Raw genomic sequence first — 19,473 nt, 5'->3', positions numbered from 1 at the left:
CTGGGTTTTTTCCGTATTCAGCCTAGGGTAGGAGCTTGCCTTGTTGGCCTCATATAGAGTTTGTTGAGAAAAAGACAGATTTGTTTATATATATTAAAAGTGCATTGTGTCTTGCTCTCTTAAAAAGGTTAAAAGAGATGAGGAACACAAACTTGTGAAATCCAACGTTGTGAATGATGATGAGGTAGTTCGTATTCCATTAGCTTTTGCAATGGTCAGGATGATGCAGTGTCTTCCCAAAGAAGTGATGGAAGCCAACCTGCCAAGGTAAATCCCTTTGGAGTAACGTGAATGCTGTTAGTTGCTCTGGGAGTGACTGCAGGCACCTTTCTCAAGCTGTCTTTAAGTGCAAAGTTAAAGCCAAGAGGAGCGTTCTAACAATCCTTAAATACTTATCTTGGAAACTTGGTTTCCTGGTTTTCTCCTGTCTCAGCATTTGACTTCTGTAAAACTTAAGTTTGAAAGGAACTTGATAAATCCTTAAATAAGAGCAGAGGTGTGAAGCCAGGTGCAGAGGTAGGGGTGGCAGAGCTGAGGAAAGAATAATGTACAGAAAGAAACGACAATTAGTAAAATGATATGTCTTGAAGGACAGTAAGTGTGTGCATGACTGTAAGGCCTTTCTGCAAGGCTGCCTTTGGGTATAGCTCAGGTTGTGGAAGAGCCCTGAAAAGCAGCTTCCTTAGCTAGCAGTGTAATTAGTTTCACTCTCTTTGGGGGTGAGCTAAGCTGTCTATCTGTTTCCAGCATCCTGCTGAAAGTCTGCACGTTTCTGAGGAACAGATTTCAAGAAATCCGGGACATTGCCCGTAACACCCTCACTAAAATCATGGAAGTGCTGGGAGTGCAGTACCTTCTGTACATCTTAAAAGAGATGCAGTCCACTCTTGTCCATGGATACCAGGTAATGGTGACATTTTTCCTCTTCTGCTCTCTGCAGGGTTTTTTTTATGTTAGGAGGAGAATCCAAAGTGCTACTTAAACTATTTTGCACTGGTAGAATAGCTTGCTATAATATGACAAAACACTATTGGTAGTGCCTACTGATGTCTTTGTAATGTCAAGTGGCAGATGAGGGTTTGTACCCACAGAACTCGGAGTCTAAGCTGAGAAGAAGTTAAGATCTCCATTTTTTTGCAATGAAGAGTTTAGGTATGGAGGTGAAGGATGACTTTCTAATTCCCATAAGAATTAGTAGAAGTCTTTCCAGTAAGGTCATTGGCACTAAGCATCATCTGAGGTGAGTTGCCACAGAGACTGCACAGACAGTATGTGGTGATGCTAATTGAAGTCTTGCTTCTGAGATCAAGAGCCAAGGCTCGATTAATTCATATTTCCTCTTTCCACAGTGGTTGGAGGTAAGAGTAATTTTCTATGTGAATTACCACAGTGGAACAGTGTGAGATTCTGGCTGCTATAACAGTGAAAGTGCTGATTAGCCCAACCTAAAAATATCACTAAGAGCACTGGGGAAAGAGGAGATTCCAACCCTTCTGCCTGTGAAGGGGCAGGTGTCCTTTTCCTGCTGCCAGTATATGGATTGTCCTCCCAGTGACTTCTTTTTCCTATGACAGCTCAAGTGCAGTGGGTGAGCTGTGATGTCTCTGATAATGATATTTTTCCCCATCCAGTATTATTAGAGTTCTGTGCATGGGTTTGGAAGCATGATCTGTTCTTTTTTTCTCTAGCTCCACGTGTTGACTTTCACTGTGAACCTGTTACTGAAGGGCCTTACTACCAGGCTCAGTGCTGGTGATTTGGACCCCTGCTTAGATATCCTGATTGAGGTAAAAACTATTCAAGATTGAAGGAAACAGCATCATGGAGTGCCTCGGGCACGTTCTGGGAGAAGGCTTTGCGTAGATTTTCTCAGACTTGGCAGCAAACAGGGCGTTATAGTGTGTGTGCGGCAAAGAAAGAGGCATGAGCAGACCCCTTGTAGAGATGCTAAGTATATTTGGGGCTGTATCCTGAGCCCTGCATCCTGGGAGGGAATGGGTTCAAGATTAAGGTATCTGGCTATGTTTCCCTGTACTCTAAATGGCTGAGGAAGTCAACAGACTTGTCAAAGACAGTCAATGTGGTTGATGGGGCCCAGGAGCTCAGATGACAACCCATATGAGGTGTATTTAGATGGTTTGGTTTGACTGCAGTCAGACCTCCTTGTATCACGCCACCACAGGTAAGCATTCTTATCTGGTGTGCTTGAACTGGGGTGTTTTATGTTGACAAAAGAAACCTAGACATGATTTGTGGGAAACCTGGAGAATTATTTTTCTCTGTTAGTGAGGAAAAATCATGGTGTTCTGTTGCTATTGGAGAATCTGGCTTTGCTTTTCTGCTCCTCTCATTCACTTCTCTTGCCTGTTTTCCAAAGATTTTCAACCAAGAGTTGTTTGGGAATGTAGCTGAAGAGAAGGAAGTGAAGGGAATTGTCTCCAAGGTAATGGAAGCACGGAAGAACAAGAGTTACGATTCCTATGAAATCCTTGGAAAGTTCATAGGAAAGGGCCAGATGACAAAACTTATTCTGCCACTGAAAGAGGTAAGAAAAGTCAGCCAGAGTCTTTCTTAGCTCTGAGCACCCTAGATTCTATATGGTCTAAAAGAAACTCTAAAGCCTCCAGGTGGCTGCTGTGAAATTACCTATATAATCTAAGTTCCCATTTTTCTTTTGGAAAGCAGTAGGCACCCAGGTCATAAAACGAAAATGGCATTCTGGGAAGCTTTCAACCCCTGCTAAGGAAACATTCCAGTATGAGTTCTCCATGCCCTCTCCTTCTGCCAGCTCTTACTACCTCTGGAGCTCCAAAGTCCTGCAGGGCTGCTCTCTGGTTTGATCTTGAAGGAAATGTCACCAAAACGTATTCAGAGTCTGTCCATGTGCAGTAATTGCTTTTCAGAGTTGAGTTTTCTTGAGCAGAGTGAAAGCTCGCAGAAAAATGGAATCCAGTGGTTTGCTTATGAGCTCTGGAATGTCCTGGTGGCCATAGGTAAACTGGCTGAAGGCTGAGAAGAGGCTGAAGAGAAAGGGAGACATGCTGGGATAGAACTGAGATGAGGGAATGCTGTTCATATAGAGAGCTGGGGACTTAGGACAGCATGTGATGAGAGACAAATTGTTCTGGCTTTTCCCATGATTTTTGAATACAGATCACAAACCACTGCCCTCATGTTGCCCTCCTGACTCTCATTATTGTGCCTTTTCAGATTCTGGAAAGCACCACAAGCTTGAAGATAGTCCGGAAGGTGCATGAGGCGCTGCGTCACATCATGCAAGGGCTGATTTTCAATACAGACATGAACGCAGAGTCCCTTCTCCTGCTCAGTCATGGTCTCATCAGTGAAAACTTGCCTCTGCTCACTGAGAAGGCCAAGTGAGTTCCAGGATATTATCTGGGTGGTCTCTTATCAACTGGGAGGTTTGCCTCCAGAAATAGCAGCTCTCAAATCCAGCCAATCAAATGTGTGAGAGTTTCCTTGCTTTCATTTGTCTTCTGTTTTTAATGTAAGTGAATTATTTAGGCAGTCAGAGGGCAAGAAGAAAGCTTGGAAATGGAAGTTATCACTTGCTAAACTCATAAAAGTGTGTTCCTGCAAGTGTTCAGGGCCTTCAGCAAGGCTTTTTCACCATCTGGTAAGCCCATATATGCATTCGGGTGTTTGGATGAAGGGACAAGGGTCAGTGTTTAGAAGTGAGCTACAAACAGCCTTGTAAGAGGCGTTTGGGATCCTGGATATTTTCATGGAGTCAAGAACGAAAAGAACTGTGGGCTGTCACTTGATCACTTTGCTGGTGGAGAAGTCAAGGAGAACCACTGGATTTCCTCTCTGTCTGGTGGTGTCACTGCTCAGAGCTGGATCTGGATGCCTTGCATTTCCTGTGTTATGTAGGCCAGCTTGCTCTGTGATCTGACAGCTGTTTGCAGACTCCTTGGATTTTTTGTAAGCCCATCAGAAACTGAAGTAAATATCAGCAAATGAAGTGCAGTGGGCAATGGCAGGAGGTGCATTTGCTTGAAGGAACTACCAAAGCTGTTCAGTTCACTAAGGCAAAAAAAAGTGGGGACATATGCAAATCAGTGTTGTCTTCGTAATAGTGATACTGTTCTCAAGTCTGAGAGTCCCATCTGTCATGCAGCTCTCAAGTTTGTTTTATTTCAGTGTGTTCTGGCTGTAACCTCCTTTTGCTTGCTGTGTGGGTAGCAGCTGAGTGCAGTCCAGCTCTCTTCACTCCCAACAGAAGTTTGTTGTGTAGAGGGTTGAAATCTGAATATTCTCCTTTCCAGAAAACAAGCTGCCCCTCCTCCAGATCCTCGGCTGCAACCCGAGAGCTGCCTGCTGCTCCAGCCCACTCCTACGAGAGGGGGGCAGAAAGCACGTGTCAGCAGCAGGACTAACACGTATATCTTGGTTGATTCAGGACTTCGGGTAAGGATCTCCTCCGATAGAAAGCTTTGTGGTCAGAATTGTTGTTAAGAGCATTCAAAGGAAGGTGGTGTGGCTATATTGTCCTAACAACACAGCCACTAGCCTTAACTTTGTTTTGGATGTGGTCACTCAGGTGCTGCCTCTTAGAGAGCTATAAAAAGTGCTCAGCTTGTTGCAGATAGTAGAATGGTATCGACAGGGTATTAATTCTACTATAACCTGAAACTATGTGGAACCTTACTTGACTTATTTGAGTCCCAGGCTGACTTTGAGATGAATATCCTGTGTTTCATATGTCAGCTCCTGCACATGAGCCTGAAGAGGTCCAAAGTAAATTCTTCTGAGGAGCATGCTTTGGAAATGTTAGACCCTTTTGTTCTGCTGCTTCTAGACTGCCTGAAATCTATGGATGTCAAGGTACAGTTCTGAGCTGAAATTTGCTATTCTGTCTATTATACTAAGAAAGGTCCTGCCCACAGATGTCATCTTGCAGTTGATCTGCAAGAGAAAACCATACAGTTTTCAAAGCTTGTTTCATAGATGTGCAGATTAAGTTGTTTGAGGACATATTATTCCAAAGGGGAGGAAGGATTGTTGCTGATGGAGGACTGAATGGTGTGTCCCTAGTGCTGCAGATTCAAGTATGGATCAGTTGCAGACTTCATACAGTTTGTGAAGGAGGTTCATGAGGTCCTGTGGCTGCTGCAAGCAGTGTTGTCACAACTGTGTCTTTATTCTCAGCACCATAAGCAGCCTCCTTGTTGGTCAGGTTTAGGCTTGAGGGAGAGCCTAGGAGGGGATCTGTTAAATCTTGAGTTTTTTGGGAATGGAAGGCATGCCTCATATGCTATCAGATACCTGGAGCAGAGAATTCAGGTGACCTGGGTTTTTGGCGGAGCAACTTCTGTGCCTTGAAGGCACCTCCACTTCAGAAAGAGTGGCTGCCATCAGCATAGTGTTAATGTCTTTACCTAGTAAAATCAAAATTAGAGAATTAAGAAGTGGTAGATAGTGCTTTTAGAACTCAGCAACTTTTTGTATTGCATACAAATGGTTTGAAAGAGGTTGATCTTGTTAGCTAATTGCCTTTTACCAGAGTTGCAGATAGCCTGCCCTGTCTGTAACAGAATGAGAAAAGTGTTCATTCACTGTCATTGTACACATGTGCTGTCCTTTGGTTCTTTCTTACAGGTGATAACTGGGGCTCTGCAGTGCTTGGTATGGATTTTGAAGTTCCCTTTGCCTTCTATCAGTACAAATCTGGAGCCACTGATCAAGCAGCTTTTCCTCTTGCTGAAAGAATTTGCCAAGACAGGAATAGCCAAAGGCCAGAATTTTCACCTGGTTGTGAGCTGTTTCAAAGTAAGTCAGACCCAGCTCTGCTCTTTCCTAATTTAGGATTAACTTTGTAGAATGAGAGTCTTCCAACTACAGATCCCTCCTGCAGCTGTCCCTGGAGGAGGTAGTCTGGAGATCACAAGATAGCAGGGGAAGAGAGGCCTTGCTGATTCTTTCCCAAGTGCAGACTTAAACAAAGTTATCCCCCAAAAATGCACAGCTTGGATCTGAAGAAGTGTTTTTGTAAAAGCATATTTGCCTTCTTTCTTCTTTTATAATAGTATCTTGTTACCACCCTGTCTTTTGAGAGGTGTCAGTATTGTACTGGAATAGCTTGCTTTTAACATGATTCATTGGAGTAAGCCCTGGCAACTGAAGTGGGACAAGGGAAGGGGGCAATTATTAGCAGTAATAGCCACACTTACAGTGTGCAGTGTCTTCCTGTAGATATCTTCTAAATGCTTTGCTAAATTAATTACACCTTCATGATCATATGGGAAAGTTACAGTAATTCATGCTGAATGCCAGTGCCAGAAGAATTTTTCCTCTTCCTGTTTTCCTGCATCATGGCTCATGTCTGTGAGCATCCGCAGTTGTTTCAAGGACAAGTCTGAATTTGTGTATTGGCTTGCATTCAGTTTTTGTCTCAGAATTGCCAGCCAAAAGGAAGATGTGATGAGAACAGTGTTAGCTGCATGTTTCAGCGCAGCAGTTTGTCTTTTCAAGCTTAAGTGATACAAACAAAGTCAGGCTTTGAGGTAGGCTTGTACTTTATGGCACTGCATGTGTATTGACAATGTACAATTTGATTCTGTAGTGTGTAACAATACTTGTGAAGAACGCAAAGAGTCAGATAACAAGCAAACAGCTCCAAGTGTTGCTTGGCTTTGCTGAAGAAGACATTTATGATTCATCACGCCAAGCCACTGCCTTTGGCCTTCTCAAGGTAATTCTGTGCAGCATGTGTATGGGTTCTGTGAACCACTGGAATGTCAGGATTCTCCCTCTTACCTCATGTCAGGAACAGGCCATAGAATCCTGTTAAGGTTCTCTGTTACGGGGAGCAGGAGCAAGCAGCAAAGCTTTCCTGTTTAACTTGTCACTCTAAAATTCTTTGGGAGGCTATTTTATACACATGCAGAAGAGGATCCATTTGGATCTAAGTTCATTTTTACTGAAGAGTCAACATCTGTGATCATTAGACTGAGTGTTCTGTGTCATCCAAAAGAAACAGAAATAGATGTGGATTTGAAAGACATCTTTTTAAGTTGCTCTGGCTGTGTTTGAAGGTGTGAAAAAGTCAGTGTTAATGTACTACCTGACATAGTCCCAGTTTATAGTACCATATCTCATGCTGTGCAAGAAGAATTACATGGCTCCAACTGTGCTTTCACATTTCTAGGCTATTTTATCCAGGAAGCTGATTGTGCCTGAAATCGATGATGTGCTGAAGAAAGTTGCCCAGCTGGCCATCACTGGTCAGAGTGAGCCAGTGCGAGTCCAGTGCAGACAGGTTGGTAGAATGGAGTCATCTTACTTCCTTTGCAGCTGTCTAACAGGCTAGAGGGCTTAGTGTCCATCCCAGATCTAACAGACACGTGCCCTAACCCTGCTGAACCACTAACTCCATTTTCCCTTCTTACTAATCCTTATTTCCCCTGTTACCTGACCGTCTTTAGTTCTTGTGACCGGTGCATAGCAGAATCACAGACTGCTTGCCTATAGCACTGTATCTATACATCCTTTAAATATCTCTAGGAATGACAACAACTTCCCTGGGCATCTTGTTCCAATGCTTGGTAACCCTTTCTGTGAATGAATGTTTCCTAATATCCAGTCTAAACTTGTCCTGGCACAACTTGAGGCCATTTCCTCTTGCTCTGTTGCTTGTTACTTGGGAGGAAAGAACAACACCCACCTCACTACAACCTCCTTTCAGTTAGTTGTGCAGAGCAACAAAGTCTCCCCTGAGCCTCCTTTTCTCCAGGCTAAACACCACCAGTCCCCACAGCCATTCCTCACAGGACTTGTGTTCCAGACCCTTCACCAGCTCTGTTGCCCTTCTCAGGAAGTGCTCCAGCACCTCAATGTCTTTCTGGTAGTGAGGGGCTCAAGATCAAACACAGTATTCAAGGTGCAGCCTCACCAGTGCCGAGTACAGGGCAAGAGCCTGCTCAGCAACAGTAACATTGTACCTCCTTCAGAAGCTTTTAGGCCCATGTAATGATGAGCCATGCCCTTTTCTGGATCCCAGCAGAAGAGAATTTGCCACAAATCCATGATTCATTCCTACTACATCTCTTTCCAAGCTAAAAGCAATCAAAAGGGAAGAATTGGTTGCTTCATTTCAGGCATTAGGATACACATGCAACAGGAGCAGTGTTTAACCAAATAGAGCATTTCCATAGTTACAGGATGAATTCTGAAGGATGCAGAATCTCTCTTAACAGAAGCCTGTGCAAATCACAGTAATACTCTAAAGACTGATCTGGCAGATGTCAAACACCTGCAGGTTCTGTTCTGAACACAGAGCTTGGAAGCAGTTGTTGGCCCCTTGTGTAATAGGAGCAGGATAAAAGGGATGATTCTCATAAACTTGTTGCTCCATGACTGAATTTTTTTCATAACCTTTTTACAAGCTTTTGTGAATGTTTCTTGTAACTCCTCTCTGTGGTGTTGTTTTTTCTTTCCAGATTTACTTAAAATATATTCTGGACTACCCCCTTGGTGACAAGCTGAAACCCAATCTGGATTTCATACTCGCACAACTGGAGTGAGTTTATAGTCCTGACATCTGTCAGAACAGATCCTAGTTCCTTATATATAACCTTAGTGGCCACTAGGTGTGCCAAAGGGCTGTTGAGGAGGCAAAGTCAGGTTGTTTGGTAAAGGAAGTGCTTTTCCCTATTTCACAGCTGGTTTTGTTATTCTTTGAAAGCAACGGTTCTGTTGTTTGCTTAGTGGTCAACCAGTTCCACTGGTTGTGAACCAGGTGAACTGGAAAGTCCAGAAAGAATAATGGAATGCACTTATTTGATGGCTGTCTCATGGCAGTGGTCTTAACTACAGTTGCAGGCACAGCTGAGATCAACTGCGCCAGTTCAGCAGGAGCAGTGTGCCTGAAACCTCCACCTGAGCATAACCTCTCCCTTGCTCACGGTGACAGTAGCTGACCATGTTCCCCAGCAGCATAGCACAGTGCAGCTGTGCTGGTTCAAGGTAGCTGGAGCCCTTTTTGGCCTGTTTGTCTCCCTGTGACCATTCTCTTGAGTGATGGGGCTGCTGGGCCTGTTGCTTCTCTCCTCCTAAGTACCAGACCAGGTCTGGCAGCTGTTACAGAAAGATCCCTGTCAGTATGTGTTTCTGGCATAGGCCATTCTTGTAAATTGTTAGCAACTTTATAGAGTATTAACCCAGCCCTAACCATTAATTGTTTCCTCATAGGTACGAATATGAAACTGGAAGGGAATCTGCACTGGAGATGATTGCATACCTCCTGGACACATTCCCAAAGGTAACAAGCACCTCTCAGTGTTCCAAGCATCAAGCAGTTACTGCAGCTTTCAGTAAGAGTGTTTTCAGAACAGTTTATTTTGGAAGCACTTGGTAGTTCCAGCAATCTCTTATCACAGGCAGAATGCTCACTTATCTCTAAGGAGCCTGGCTTTGCTCCAAAAGAGATATGACATGCTGGGAAGTCTGCAGTTCTTCTTTATCTAATGTGCTCAGTCTGCAATTAAAATAAAGCTCAGTCAGCTGGTGTTTGGATAAACTTGGTGGTGATTTATGCCAGTAAGAGACACAACCAGTTTAGGAAGTGGGACATGAATACAAAGTCTAGAGTTTCCTCATTGTGTGGGGTTTCAGCACTGGTGCGAGATGGTTGAACTGGTATGTGATTGGTATGTGGTGTACTGTATCTGTTTGTTGGCCGAACTGGTGAGAGGGGGGCTTCTCAGTGAGGCAGATCAAAAAGAAGGCTTTAAAATAACCATGATCTGTGCAGGTTAACATATGCAAACTGCTAAAGTGCCTTGAAGCTCTTCAGCTGGAGCTTGACTGTGCTTTCAGGAGACTGAGAGAAGTGCAATCAAACAAGAATGTGGGAGGAAGGAAGAGAAATTCTGCATAGTAAGCTGTGCTTCACCACCATTTGATTAGATTTAGTGTCTCAACTTGGTTCCTTGGCAACTCTGTCAAGTAGCAAATTGCTGCTATCTCTGAGAGAAGGACCTTTGGGCTGATTGCTGTCATGCTGAGGGAATGCTTCAGTGAGAGCTAGGCACAAAAATACCCTTCAGTTTTGACACTTAACTTTGCTGTCTCAGGGATGTGTTAGCAACTGAGAGTCTCAGCAGGGCTGGGCTGTATATACTCCCTGTGCGCTCCAACAACTGGATCATCCCATCCTTTAAGTTCCTCTGCCTTGGTTGTGGACCCCACTCAGGGCTGACGTTGTTGCTGTGTGTGGTGCAACAAATACCCTCTTTTCTCCTTTAAATGCCAGAAGCTCCTTTGGGATCCAAGGTTGACAAATGGTTGTTTCTTTCTAGGATCTCCTCCACAAATACTGCGGGCTGTTTTTTCTCTCTCTTTGTATGATGATGATAAATGATGACTCTGCCAAATGCAAAAAGATGGCAGCTTTGACGTGTAAATCTCTCCTGAGCAAGATAAGCAAGGAAAAACAAGATCTGATGTTTTCGCTGGTCTCAGAGTGGTTTCAGAGCAAGAAGGTATTCTTTGGGTCTGAACTCTGTTTGGGGACTGACTAAGCTTAATTCAAGTGAGAGATCGCTTGTACCAGGTCAGGTGGATTGGTGGGCTGTTGTGCCTGATGTTGTAGTTCTAGGAAAGACTCAGCTTAGAATAAAAGCTCTTTCAAGCTGTGCATAGTGCCATAGGTCTTGCTAGTAAGACCTATATAAGGCCTTACTTATGTATGTATGTACTTAAGTATGTAAGGTCTTACTTATATAGTAAGACCTATATAAGACTTATGCTAGTAAGTAAGTAAAAATTATACAGCTTCATAAAGCTACACAGATGCAGGGAACTGCTGGTGCTGTAAGTCACCCTACAGACTTCCCAGCTGCACTGTGCTGCTTTCCAGCAGTTCCTGTTTTGGGTTCGGTGTTTCACCAGGTGTAGTCTTAGCTTAGGGTAAAGGTTTGAGAGTTCCTTAATGCTCTTCTGATCCCAGTAATTGGCTTTTTGTGCTCTTTTGAGCTCAGACTTGCTTCATTCTGTCACCAGCAGCCAGAAGGTGGCAAACCTGGTCTTTACAGATCTCCCATTTGGTCTGGGTGTTTAGTTATTCTCAGAGTGGACTCGTGTTCTGTCCCTCTGCAGTAGTGGAGTAAGTGTTGTGCAACACTTCATCCATTCACCTTTAATATGTTCAGTTCTGGTTTATAGCTGTGAGACACCTGTGGCATTGTGAAGAATCAGAGGGTGCAAAGTAGCTCTCAAAGCTTTGCAGCTGGCAACTGGGATGGAAAAAGCCTTTTGTCATTCAGTTTTAGGGTGTGCTATGAGGGATAGCACACAAGTTCCCTGGCAGCAACTCCTTTTTCAGTAGTACTCTGAAAACCAGATTCTCTCAAGATGCTGTTGCTACAGGCAAAAAAAAAGTAAAGGTTGCTGCCAGCTCCTGCACAGGGGAGCTGCAGGATTTAGTATCAAGAAGTAACAAGGGCTGTTGCTCTTTCTCTTGGCAGAGCTCCCACAGGAGGTTGGCTGCCCAGGCATGCGGTTTGTTTGTTGAAGTGAATGGAGTAATGTTTGAACGGCGCCTGGAAGCTGTCCTTAGCTTGATTGAAAAAGAAATCAACCCAGTTAAATTTGAAGATGTAAGTACCCTTCCCATGTGTGAGTCTTGGGGAAAGACAGCCACGAAAGTGGGAAAAAGGGAGGAAGAGATTTAACAGTTGGCCCCGCTGTTTGGGTTTAGGAAGTGAAACACACTCGTCTGATCTGAAGAGGACTTCACTGATCTTGAACTGTGTTTTTTCTGTCTGTAAGCCCAGATTTCATGGCATGGGTCACAACACAAGGGGCAAAGGAACTTTGCAAAGCCACCTGGCCTGAGCCTACACCCATCCTGTGTAACCAGCAGATACGTTGCTCCTTACCCCACCCTCTATTAGGTCACTGTGGAGAGGAACAGTTTTTGACATAACCCTCAAGTCTTAGGCTTTTGGTTTTTACTATGACTCGGTGGGTTGACAGCATGTAGCATCATGTGTTGAGGTAGTTTTCCCTGCTTCTGGTCTTTCCTGATGTGGCAGAAGAGGGACTTCTATTTGGTATTTAAAATGTAGTTACAAAAACCACCATCAGAAAGAACAGCAAGGTGCACAGGTACATCGGGATGGGTTACAATCCACTTAGCTGGATAACAGGCAGATGATCACACTGACAGCATTTGATTTGTGTAAGTGTGGAAGGTCAGGAGTGCATTGCTTGTGACTGTCTGCTTTGTTCAGTGTTATCTACAGCTTTAACTTTCAAAGGAGTTCCCTTCCTGTACTTCAGACCACGGTTTTGTTTTATGGAAAATGTTTTTAGTGCACATGATTAACTGGCTATAACAAAGCTTCCTCAGGTTTGCTTGGCTTGTGGCAATCCCAAAGGGATCCCAGTGCTGCACTTGGGGAGTGGCCTTGTATGTTACTAATGTGTAAGGGCAACAAACACACTGAACAACAGAGAAGAACCTCGTGGTGTCTAAGTTGACAAGGGATGAAAATAAAATAACTGCAGTGAGGAGAAATGCAGTGTAATCATCCCCTGTGCTCAGACATGTGGGTAAAGCACTGACCAGTTCCGTCAAGCCAGCAGGTAATTGCAGACAGGGTGAGGGAGGACCTGGTGGCGATTGAGTAAATCACAGTGCACACAGTGTTGTCATAACAGTCTGGGGCTTCCCAGGTGACATAGGCAAATCTGTGCTCAGCTTGGCTCTAGTAATGAGAATCAAGTGTATAGATGTAAATGATACACAAAGTACATAATTGCTTGCATTTAGAAATGGAACAGTTTGTTACAGCAGCATCTATATAAAAAACAAGAAGAATGATTCTGGTAACAATCTCCTGCAGAGGTTCAGTCTCCAGAAGAAATGCTTTTCTGGAGCTGCTTCTCTTCTGTTTATTTTGGGAACTGTGTACAAGTCAGTCTTCTGTTTGCAGGGTTGATCTGAAATGTATCTAGTAGGGTAAGTAAGCACTGTCTTCTGGTTCTCATAAGCATCTTTTTCGATTTGCTGATTTTATTAGATAACTGAAGAGGAGGAGGAGAAAGCTGCAGATAGGCTGCTATTCAGCTTTCTTGTGCTGGTAACAAAGCTAATCACAGAATGCAACTTGATTCACTTAACCAAGAACAGTGAAGTTCTGAGCAATATCTGGGGTAAGTATCAAGAATTATTATGGCTGTGTTATAAAGAAGATTCTTTGTGTGATATGTGGCTTTTTCACACCCTGATACAAAAAAACCTGGACTTCGTCCTACAAGGACTGTGTGCTGCACAGTGCTAATACACAGCAGTTACTGGGCAGTGAAAGAGAAGATCTTAATGGAAAAGGTTACATGGTTGATGAAAACAAGACACCTTCTGTCTCAGTTGCTGGGAAGTATTTTCTGTCATCTCAAGAGCAAATAGGTGCAAACTGCTACATGTTTGACCATAATTACATCCTCTTGGATGAAAACATTCCGTTCTCCTGGGAAGATGGGATTTTCTTGATGAGATCGTGCATACCAGCCAGCAGGCGATGATACATGCTAGTAGTGCAGTGAATGCTATGTGTCTGCCAGAATGTTAAAGCCTGGAGGTTGTTCTGATTCAAGCACTTTCCCTCTTAGTGAAACCACAATGTCAGACTGGCTTATTGGCATTTTGTTGCCTTGTTTGTAATTGCTTCGTTTGCTGCTATTAAGTGGCCTGGATCTGGCTGGTTAATGTCTTCAAAGAGTTGAGCCTGCCAGGTGCCTTTAGTGAGACAGGAGATAACCCTCGTAAATCCTGGATTGCTTGGTGATGTGCAGCTTGGGCAGAGGCAAGATAAGAAGGAAACTCCATCTTTTCTCTGGGGGGACCCACAGTCTCTGTCCAGGGGTTTGATCTGACCATCTGCAGCAGGGCCAACTCAGTCTCACAGCAACCAGTCCCCAGACATCATGTGAGAGGGCAACAGTTGCTGCAGACACAGGACTTGGCAGCCAGGATCACAAGAAGTGTCTTTCTGTGCCATGCCTTTTTCCTGCCCAGTTGCCAGTACTTTCCAGCAATGGCCCTATCTTTGGATGTTCGGATGTGCTGTGCATGCATTCAAGAATGCCTGGTCACTGTGGGAACGTTTGGTTACCTGTAGCTTTTAGCCACTCTGCTTTGGCTGGATAGAGTTGCTATGAAGTCTTCTTTATGAGTATGTTCTGAACAGATGTGCACTGCTCATTTCCTTCCCCTTTTTACTGTAGTATGTGTGCTGTGGTAATTCTTGAGGGACCTGGTTATTTTTATGCTCTCACTGGTGATGTGCTGAAAGAGATTTTCTTTCCCCAGGTCATGTGCAGTCTCACCTGTGGTATCCTCACAGCTGGGTCTGGCTGACAGCTACTGAGATCTTTGGCTTATTGTTTGCATCTTACAAGCCAGAAGATCTTGTCAACAAGTGGAGGGAAAGAAAGGCAGGCAAGAGGAAAAAAATGTCAGTGGAGCTGTCTGCATCAACAGCCTTCTTGAGTGCTGAATTGGACAAGAAGGTAATGATGTCTGTGTTACTCCTTCCCTCCCTGCCCATTCCCTGGCTGGGACATTAAAATAGTGCTACAGTTTGGCATGCGCACCTCTTTTGGTTGCTTGCCTGCTGCCTAATTTTGATCACAGAGGAGGCATCCCCAGGGAACTGCCTTTGGTGACTGCAAAACTTTGCTTTGAGTTTCTTCCACTGGCTCCCTTTCATGGAGTAACTTCCTTCTCCTTTTTCCTGTCTCCAGATGAAGGAACTCACATTTGCATTCTGCCATCAGCTACAGTCCAAGTTCCTGGACCTGTCTCTGGGAGAGCAGGTAAGAGCAGGAGTGGGCTTGGGGCTGCAGGAAGGCACAGCACAGGCCCTTGCCCATGAACAAGGGGGTCTAACATTCTAGTCAGGACAGCAGCGTTGTGGCTGGTGGTAGCTCAGGACACATGCACAGTTCAGGGCCTGCTGCTCTGTGCTGAGGGCATCTGAGCAGGTCTGTGTCTCAGGGGTCCAGCAAAGTCTCCCTTGTGGTGTCTGCTTGCTGAGAGGGGAAGGGCTGAGAGGATGGCAGGGACAGAAGGGGAGGCACCATGCAGGGCCTTATCATTACTGGGGTCCCTTCTGTCAGGGAGAGTGGCTCTGCAGCCCAGGTGGAAGTGGGTTGGACAGCCACATTCTGGAGTAGAGACTCAGGTCTCAGGTGCTGGCTCCATGCAGCTGCTCTGGAGCTCTGTCTTTGCTGGGAGCTTGTAGTCTAGCTTTATACCATTGCTTGATGGTCTGTCTCCACTGTAAACCTGGTTAGAAATCTTTGAAGAGGTGGGGGCTGCCAGACATGGAAAAGACAAAGATAAGCAGTCCTGCATCAGGGAGTGCTGGAGCCCAACAGGCACAGTAGCTCACGGGGAAAGACTTCCAAACTGTAGGAGGGTATTGAGGTGTGCCTTCCTGTTAAGAGCAGTATGCTCTGTCAAATATGGCAGTGGGGGAAGCTCTTACAGCCTCCTGGGTTGGCAGGTTTCTCTTTCAGATCTAGCCTTGGCTCTTATGTACCCTGGTGTCATGGTTTAAACCCAGCTAGTAACTCAGCACCACACAGCCGTTTGCTCACCCTCTGCCTGGGCAGGATGGGGAGGAGAATCAGAAGAATGTAAACATTGAGATAAGTACAGTCTAATAACTGAAGTATAATACAAAACTACTACTACTACTGATGATGATGATGATGGAAATAACAAGGGGAGAAAATATAAAACTAAAAGGGGAAAATAAAACCCCAAACCAGTGAGTACAAGAGATGCACAATACAATTGCTCACCACCAGCTGACCCATGCCCAGTCTGACCCAAGCAGTAACTGGTCCCTCCCAGCCAACTCCTGCCAGCTATATTGGGCATGACGTGCTGTGGTATGGAAGACCCCTTCAGCTAGTTTGGGTCACGTGTATTGTCTTCTCCCTGCCGGCTTCTTGTGCCCCTGCTCACTGCCAGAGCACAAGAGACTGAAAGGCCCTTGATCAGAGTAAGTGTTACTGAGCAACAGCTAAAACATCAGTGTTGTTATCAGCATTGTTCTCAGACTAAAGCCAAAACACAGCACTGAACCAGCTACTAGGAAGAAAATTAACTCCATCCCAGATAAAACCAGGACACCTGGTGCTGACAGTGCAGGAACCTGCAGTGACTGACTACTCTGCTTTCACACTTCAGGTTATAAAGAATTTGCTTTTTGTGGCCAAAGTTCTTTACTTGCTAGCCCCTCCTTCAGAAGAATGTAAAGAGGTCAAAGGAGACCTTGGCTGTGAAGTGGTAGAGCAGGAGGCCTCAGAAGATGAGAAAGACATTTCTGCTCAAGGGGAAGAAGAAAAAGAAGACAAAGGCCAGCCAGCCACACTGCTGTGGTTAATGAAGAAGCTCTCTCTCATGGCAAAGCGAGAAGCAGCATATTCTCCTAAGGTCCCTTTAAAGGTAAGAGCAGGGTTAGACCAACTGCTGTTGATGTGGCAGGCACTTCCACAGGAGAGTGCTGCACTGGCTCTTCTCTCCCTGGAGACCAGCTACAGGGGCTGCTGGGAGCTGGTTCTGAAGCGAGGATTAGTAGGTGCCAAACACCATGTTTCAGTTCAGGATTCTACAGAAAGGCCTGTGTCAGTCTGCTGCTCCTTGCTGATGCTTCCAGCCTTCTGTGGGGTGGTGGAAGAGTGATAAACCCAAAGGCACCAGGCTGAAGGGGGCAGCGCACTGCCTTTGAGAGCCCAAGAGTGCTAGGTTTATGCAGGCAGGGAATGGCAATGCAGTTACTTGCTCGGAAGAAGGAGAGGGTGCAGGAGAGCATCAGAAAAACTGTGGTTCCCCATGGTGTAGTTAGGTTGAACTTTCATGTCTTCAGCTGCCTCAGTACAACGCAGCAAGAGCAAGCCTGCTGTTGAAGTGTTAACAGCTGTCAGTCCAGTGGAGTCACAGCTCCCATGTTTACAGATCCTATGGGACTGTGTCTCATCTAATGACTGTAACGGCAGTAAGTTTCTGACTCAGGTGTCTGAGAAAATGCCTTGTACATTGAGCAGTGACATGTAGCTTTCTTCTGGCAGTTCAGTTAAGCAGTTTCCTTCCAGCCTTCCTTACTTCATGTCCCACACACTCATTTTCAGAGAAGCTGCATCTTTAAGTTCCTGGGAGCAATCTCAGTGGATCTGGGAAAAGACAGGATCATGCCCTACCTTCCAACAATTCTGACCCCTCTGTACCGGGAGCTGAACAGCACCTATGCAGAGCAAGGTAAGCGATTTCCCTCGCAAAGACTTGGCAAAGAGGAAAGTATGTCAAAGCTGTGCCTTGAAATGAACACCGCATCTCATTCCTTTTGTCTGTTGGGGCACAGATATCATCATCAGTGAACTTCACCTACTTGCAGACTAACCAGAATATCAGGAAAGGAGGGGTGAAACAAAAATGTATGTGTTAAGAAAGCCTGGAAGAAGATTAGGCAGGCTCCTGCATGCGAGTGGATACAGCTTGGGCATGTTATGTAGTAGAAAAAGTGTAGTACTTGAGGGTAGACTCATGGTGGCAAGATGAATTGAGCCCTTGCTGAGGAGAGGAACAGTGTGGCTCTTAAGGAAGCCAGAACAAGGCTGTTGCTGAGTGTTTTTTTTAATTGCCATGTTAGATGTGCTGTGATGCTTGCGGCTGAAGATCCATGCCATGTGGTTAGAAGCATGCTTCAGCTGCAATGTAAAACAGGGTGTGTTTTATGGCACCTGGGGTTACTGTAGTGACTGGGACTGTACAAGTTGGAATTGCAGGTTGTTAGTGGTTGCTTGATGTTTTCCCCAAGCTCCCCCTTTTGACACAGAGAAAATGATCTTCAGTGTGTGGCATGTGTGCAGTGACTGAAAGAGCGTGACCTCTGCAGGTAGGGAACGAGAGCTGCTACAACACATGGTGTGTGCAGGCAGGTGTAACACCCATCGAGCTGCCCACAAACATCTCCCTTCCTCCTGAATGAGCCCAGGTCACTCTCTCCTGCTGACTGACAAGGCTGGAACCACCTCTGTTTCTAACAGAGATTATTCCAAGAGCCCTGATGGCTGTATAAGCAAACCACTTCTAATAACCTCTGGGATACCATTATCCTTCTGAAAAATCAAACCCAAACCCTTTTGCTTCGCAGAAGCATTGTTTTTTGTTTGCCTGTGTGAAGTGCCACTTGTGGTACTCAAGAAAGCTGCTGAAGAACCAGCAGATTGCACAACAGCCTTTGCTCTCATCTCTACAGTCTACTTGGGCAAAATGAATCAGCGCAGTCATCCTTAAATAAAGAGGAATCCTTACTGTTTGGCTTTTGTTCCTTGCTGAAAAGATTAAGCAAGATAATTTTGTTTTATTAGATCCAACACTGAAGAACCTTTCCCAAGAAATCGTAGAACTGCTCAAGAAGCTGGTGGGACTGGAGGCTTTTTCACTTGCCTTTTCTTCTGTGCAGAAACAGGCCAATCAGAAAAGAGCCATGAGAAAAAAGCAGAGGGCTTTGCAGGTAAGATTCCACTTTATCATCTTCTGGCTAAAAGCATTAGGGTTTCTCTGAAGGCTTGGGAGCTGACCAGAAAGATGAGTTTGAGAACCTCCTGGGCAGGTTCTGGTTGATGGCAGTGCTGTGCTTTCCCACTTACCTGAAGAGCAGTGATGAACTTGGGCAAAGCTGCCAGAACACCCTCAGAATTAGCAAAGCCTAAGAAAACCCATGTATTGTCTTAGCAGTGACTAGTTTCTTAGGAAGTACCTGATGTCTACAGGGACAGTTGTTTGTTTAGTTATAAGTAACAACTGTGTTGTTTTTCACTAGACTGTAGCAAACCCTGACATTGCTGCACGGAGGAAGCTGAAGAGACATAAGAATAAAGCAGAAACCCGGAAGAGAAAAATAGAATCCCTGCGCCCTACTTACAAGGCCAAGAGAGCTCGAAGTCATGCACTAAAAGATTTAGCAATGGTGGAATGAAGAGGCTTTTCTTTCCTGGAGGATTAATTTATAAAGTGATCTCAAGCTAAAGAACTAATTACTGTTAAAAAAGTATTTCCATATTTTAATTGTATTTATTAGTATTTTTCCATGTCCTCTTTTCATCTAGGATCTAAAGTAAAAGCTTTACAATTTTTTCAAGCCTGTATATTTACCAGAGCATGTACAGTTGAATGGACAAACAGCCATTATCTTTTATATTAAATTTTACTTCCTTTTTAAGGGAGAGGTTGATGTGATGACTGTTCATGCCTGTGAACATCCACACTCCTGAGGAGAAAGCAGATGCCTCCTGATACTGATTTGTCTTCGCTTCTGCAGCTGTTCTGAGCAACTGCACTGTCATTTCTGGCTAAGCTTAGAGTAAAGGAATAACAGTTCCTGAGGCTGGAAGTTAAATTATGGCCCTGGTACATCCAGGGCAGTATGTGGT

At 44.7% G+C, this 19,473-nt stretch overlaps 1 protein-coding gene across 1 annotated transcript in view; it reads left to right on the top strand.

The window, feature by feature from the left end:
* UTP20 (UTP20 small subunit processome component) overlaps positions 1-19,262 on the top strand; it is a 61,863-nt gene extending 42,601 nt beyond the window's left edge. The window contains exons 42-62 of the mRNA XM_005144347.2: positions 128-267; positions 748-904; positions 1,689-1,787; positions 2,378-2,545; positions 3,211-3,377; positions 4,290-4,431; positions 4,732-4,848; positions 5,623-5,793; positions 6,587-6,715; positions 7,172-7,282; positions 8,463-8,542; positions 9,214-9,283; positions 10,323-10,505; positions 11,490-11,621; positions 13,050-13,182; positions 14,339-14,538; positions 14,773-14,844; positions 16,229-16,486; positions 17,170-17,296; positions 18,409-18,554; positions 18,864-19,262. Of these exons, the coding sequence (XP_005144404.2) occupies positions 128-267; positions 748-904; positions 1,689-1,787; positions 2,378-2,545; positions 3,211-3,377; positions 4,290-4,431; positions 4,732-4,848; positions 5,623-5,793; positions 6,587-6,715; positions 7,172-7,282; positions 8,463-8,542; positions 9,214-9,283; positions 10,323-10,505; positions 11,490-11,621; positions 13,050-13,182; positions 14,339-14,538; positions 14,773-14,844; positions 16,229-16,486; positions 17,170-17,296; positions 18,409-18,554; positions 18,864-19,019 (2,958 nt within the window). The 3' untranslated portion in view covers positions 19,020-19,262. The remainder of the gene's footprint in view (positions 1-127; positions 268-747; positions 905-1,688; positions 1,788-2,377; positions 2,546-3,210; positions 3,378-4,289; positions 4,432-4,731; positions 4,849-5,622; positions 5,794-6,586; positions 6,716-7,171; positions 7,283-8,462; positions 8,543-9,213; positions 9,284-10,322; positions 10,506-11,489; positions 11,622-13,049; positions 13,183-14,338; positions 14,539-14,772; positions 14,845-16,228; positions 16,487-17,169; positions 17,297-18,408; positions 18,555-18,863) is intronic.
* The last annotated feature ends 211 nt before the right edge of the window (positions 19,263-19,473 follow it).

The sequence above is a fragment of the Melopsittacus undulatus genome, chromosome 5 (genome assembly GCF_012275295.1).
Source record: "Melopsittacus undulatus isolate bMelUnd1 chromosome 5, bMelUnd1.mat.Z, whole genome shotgun sequence".
Classification (NCBI taxonomy): Eukaryota; Metazoa; Chordata; class Aves; order Psittaciformes; family Psittaculidae; genus Melopsittacus; species Melopsittacus undulatus.
The sequence above is the reverse complement of the archived record's forward strand: the minus strand, read 5'-3'. Positions and strand labels throughout refer to the sequence as shown.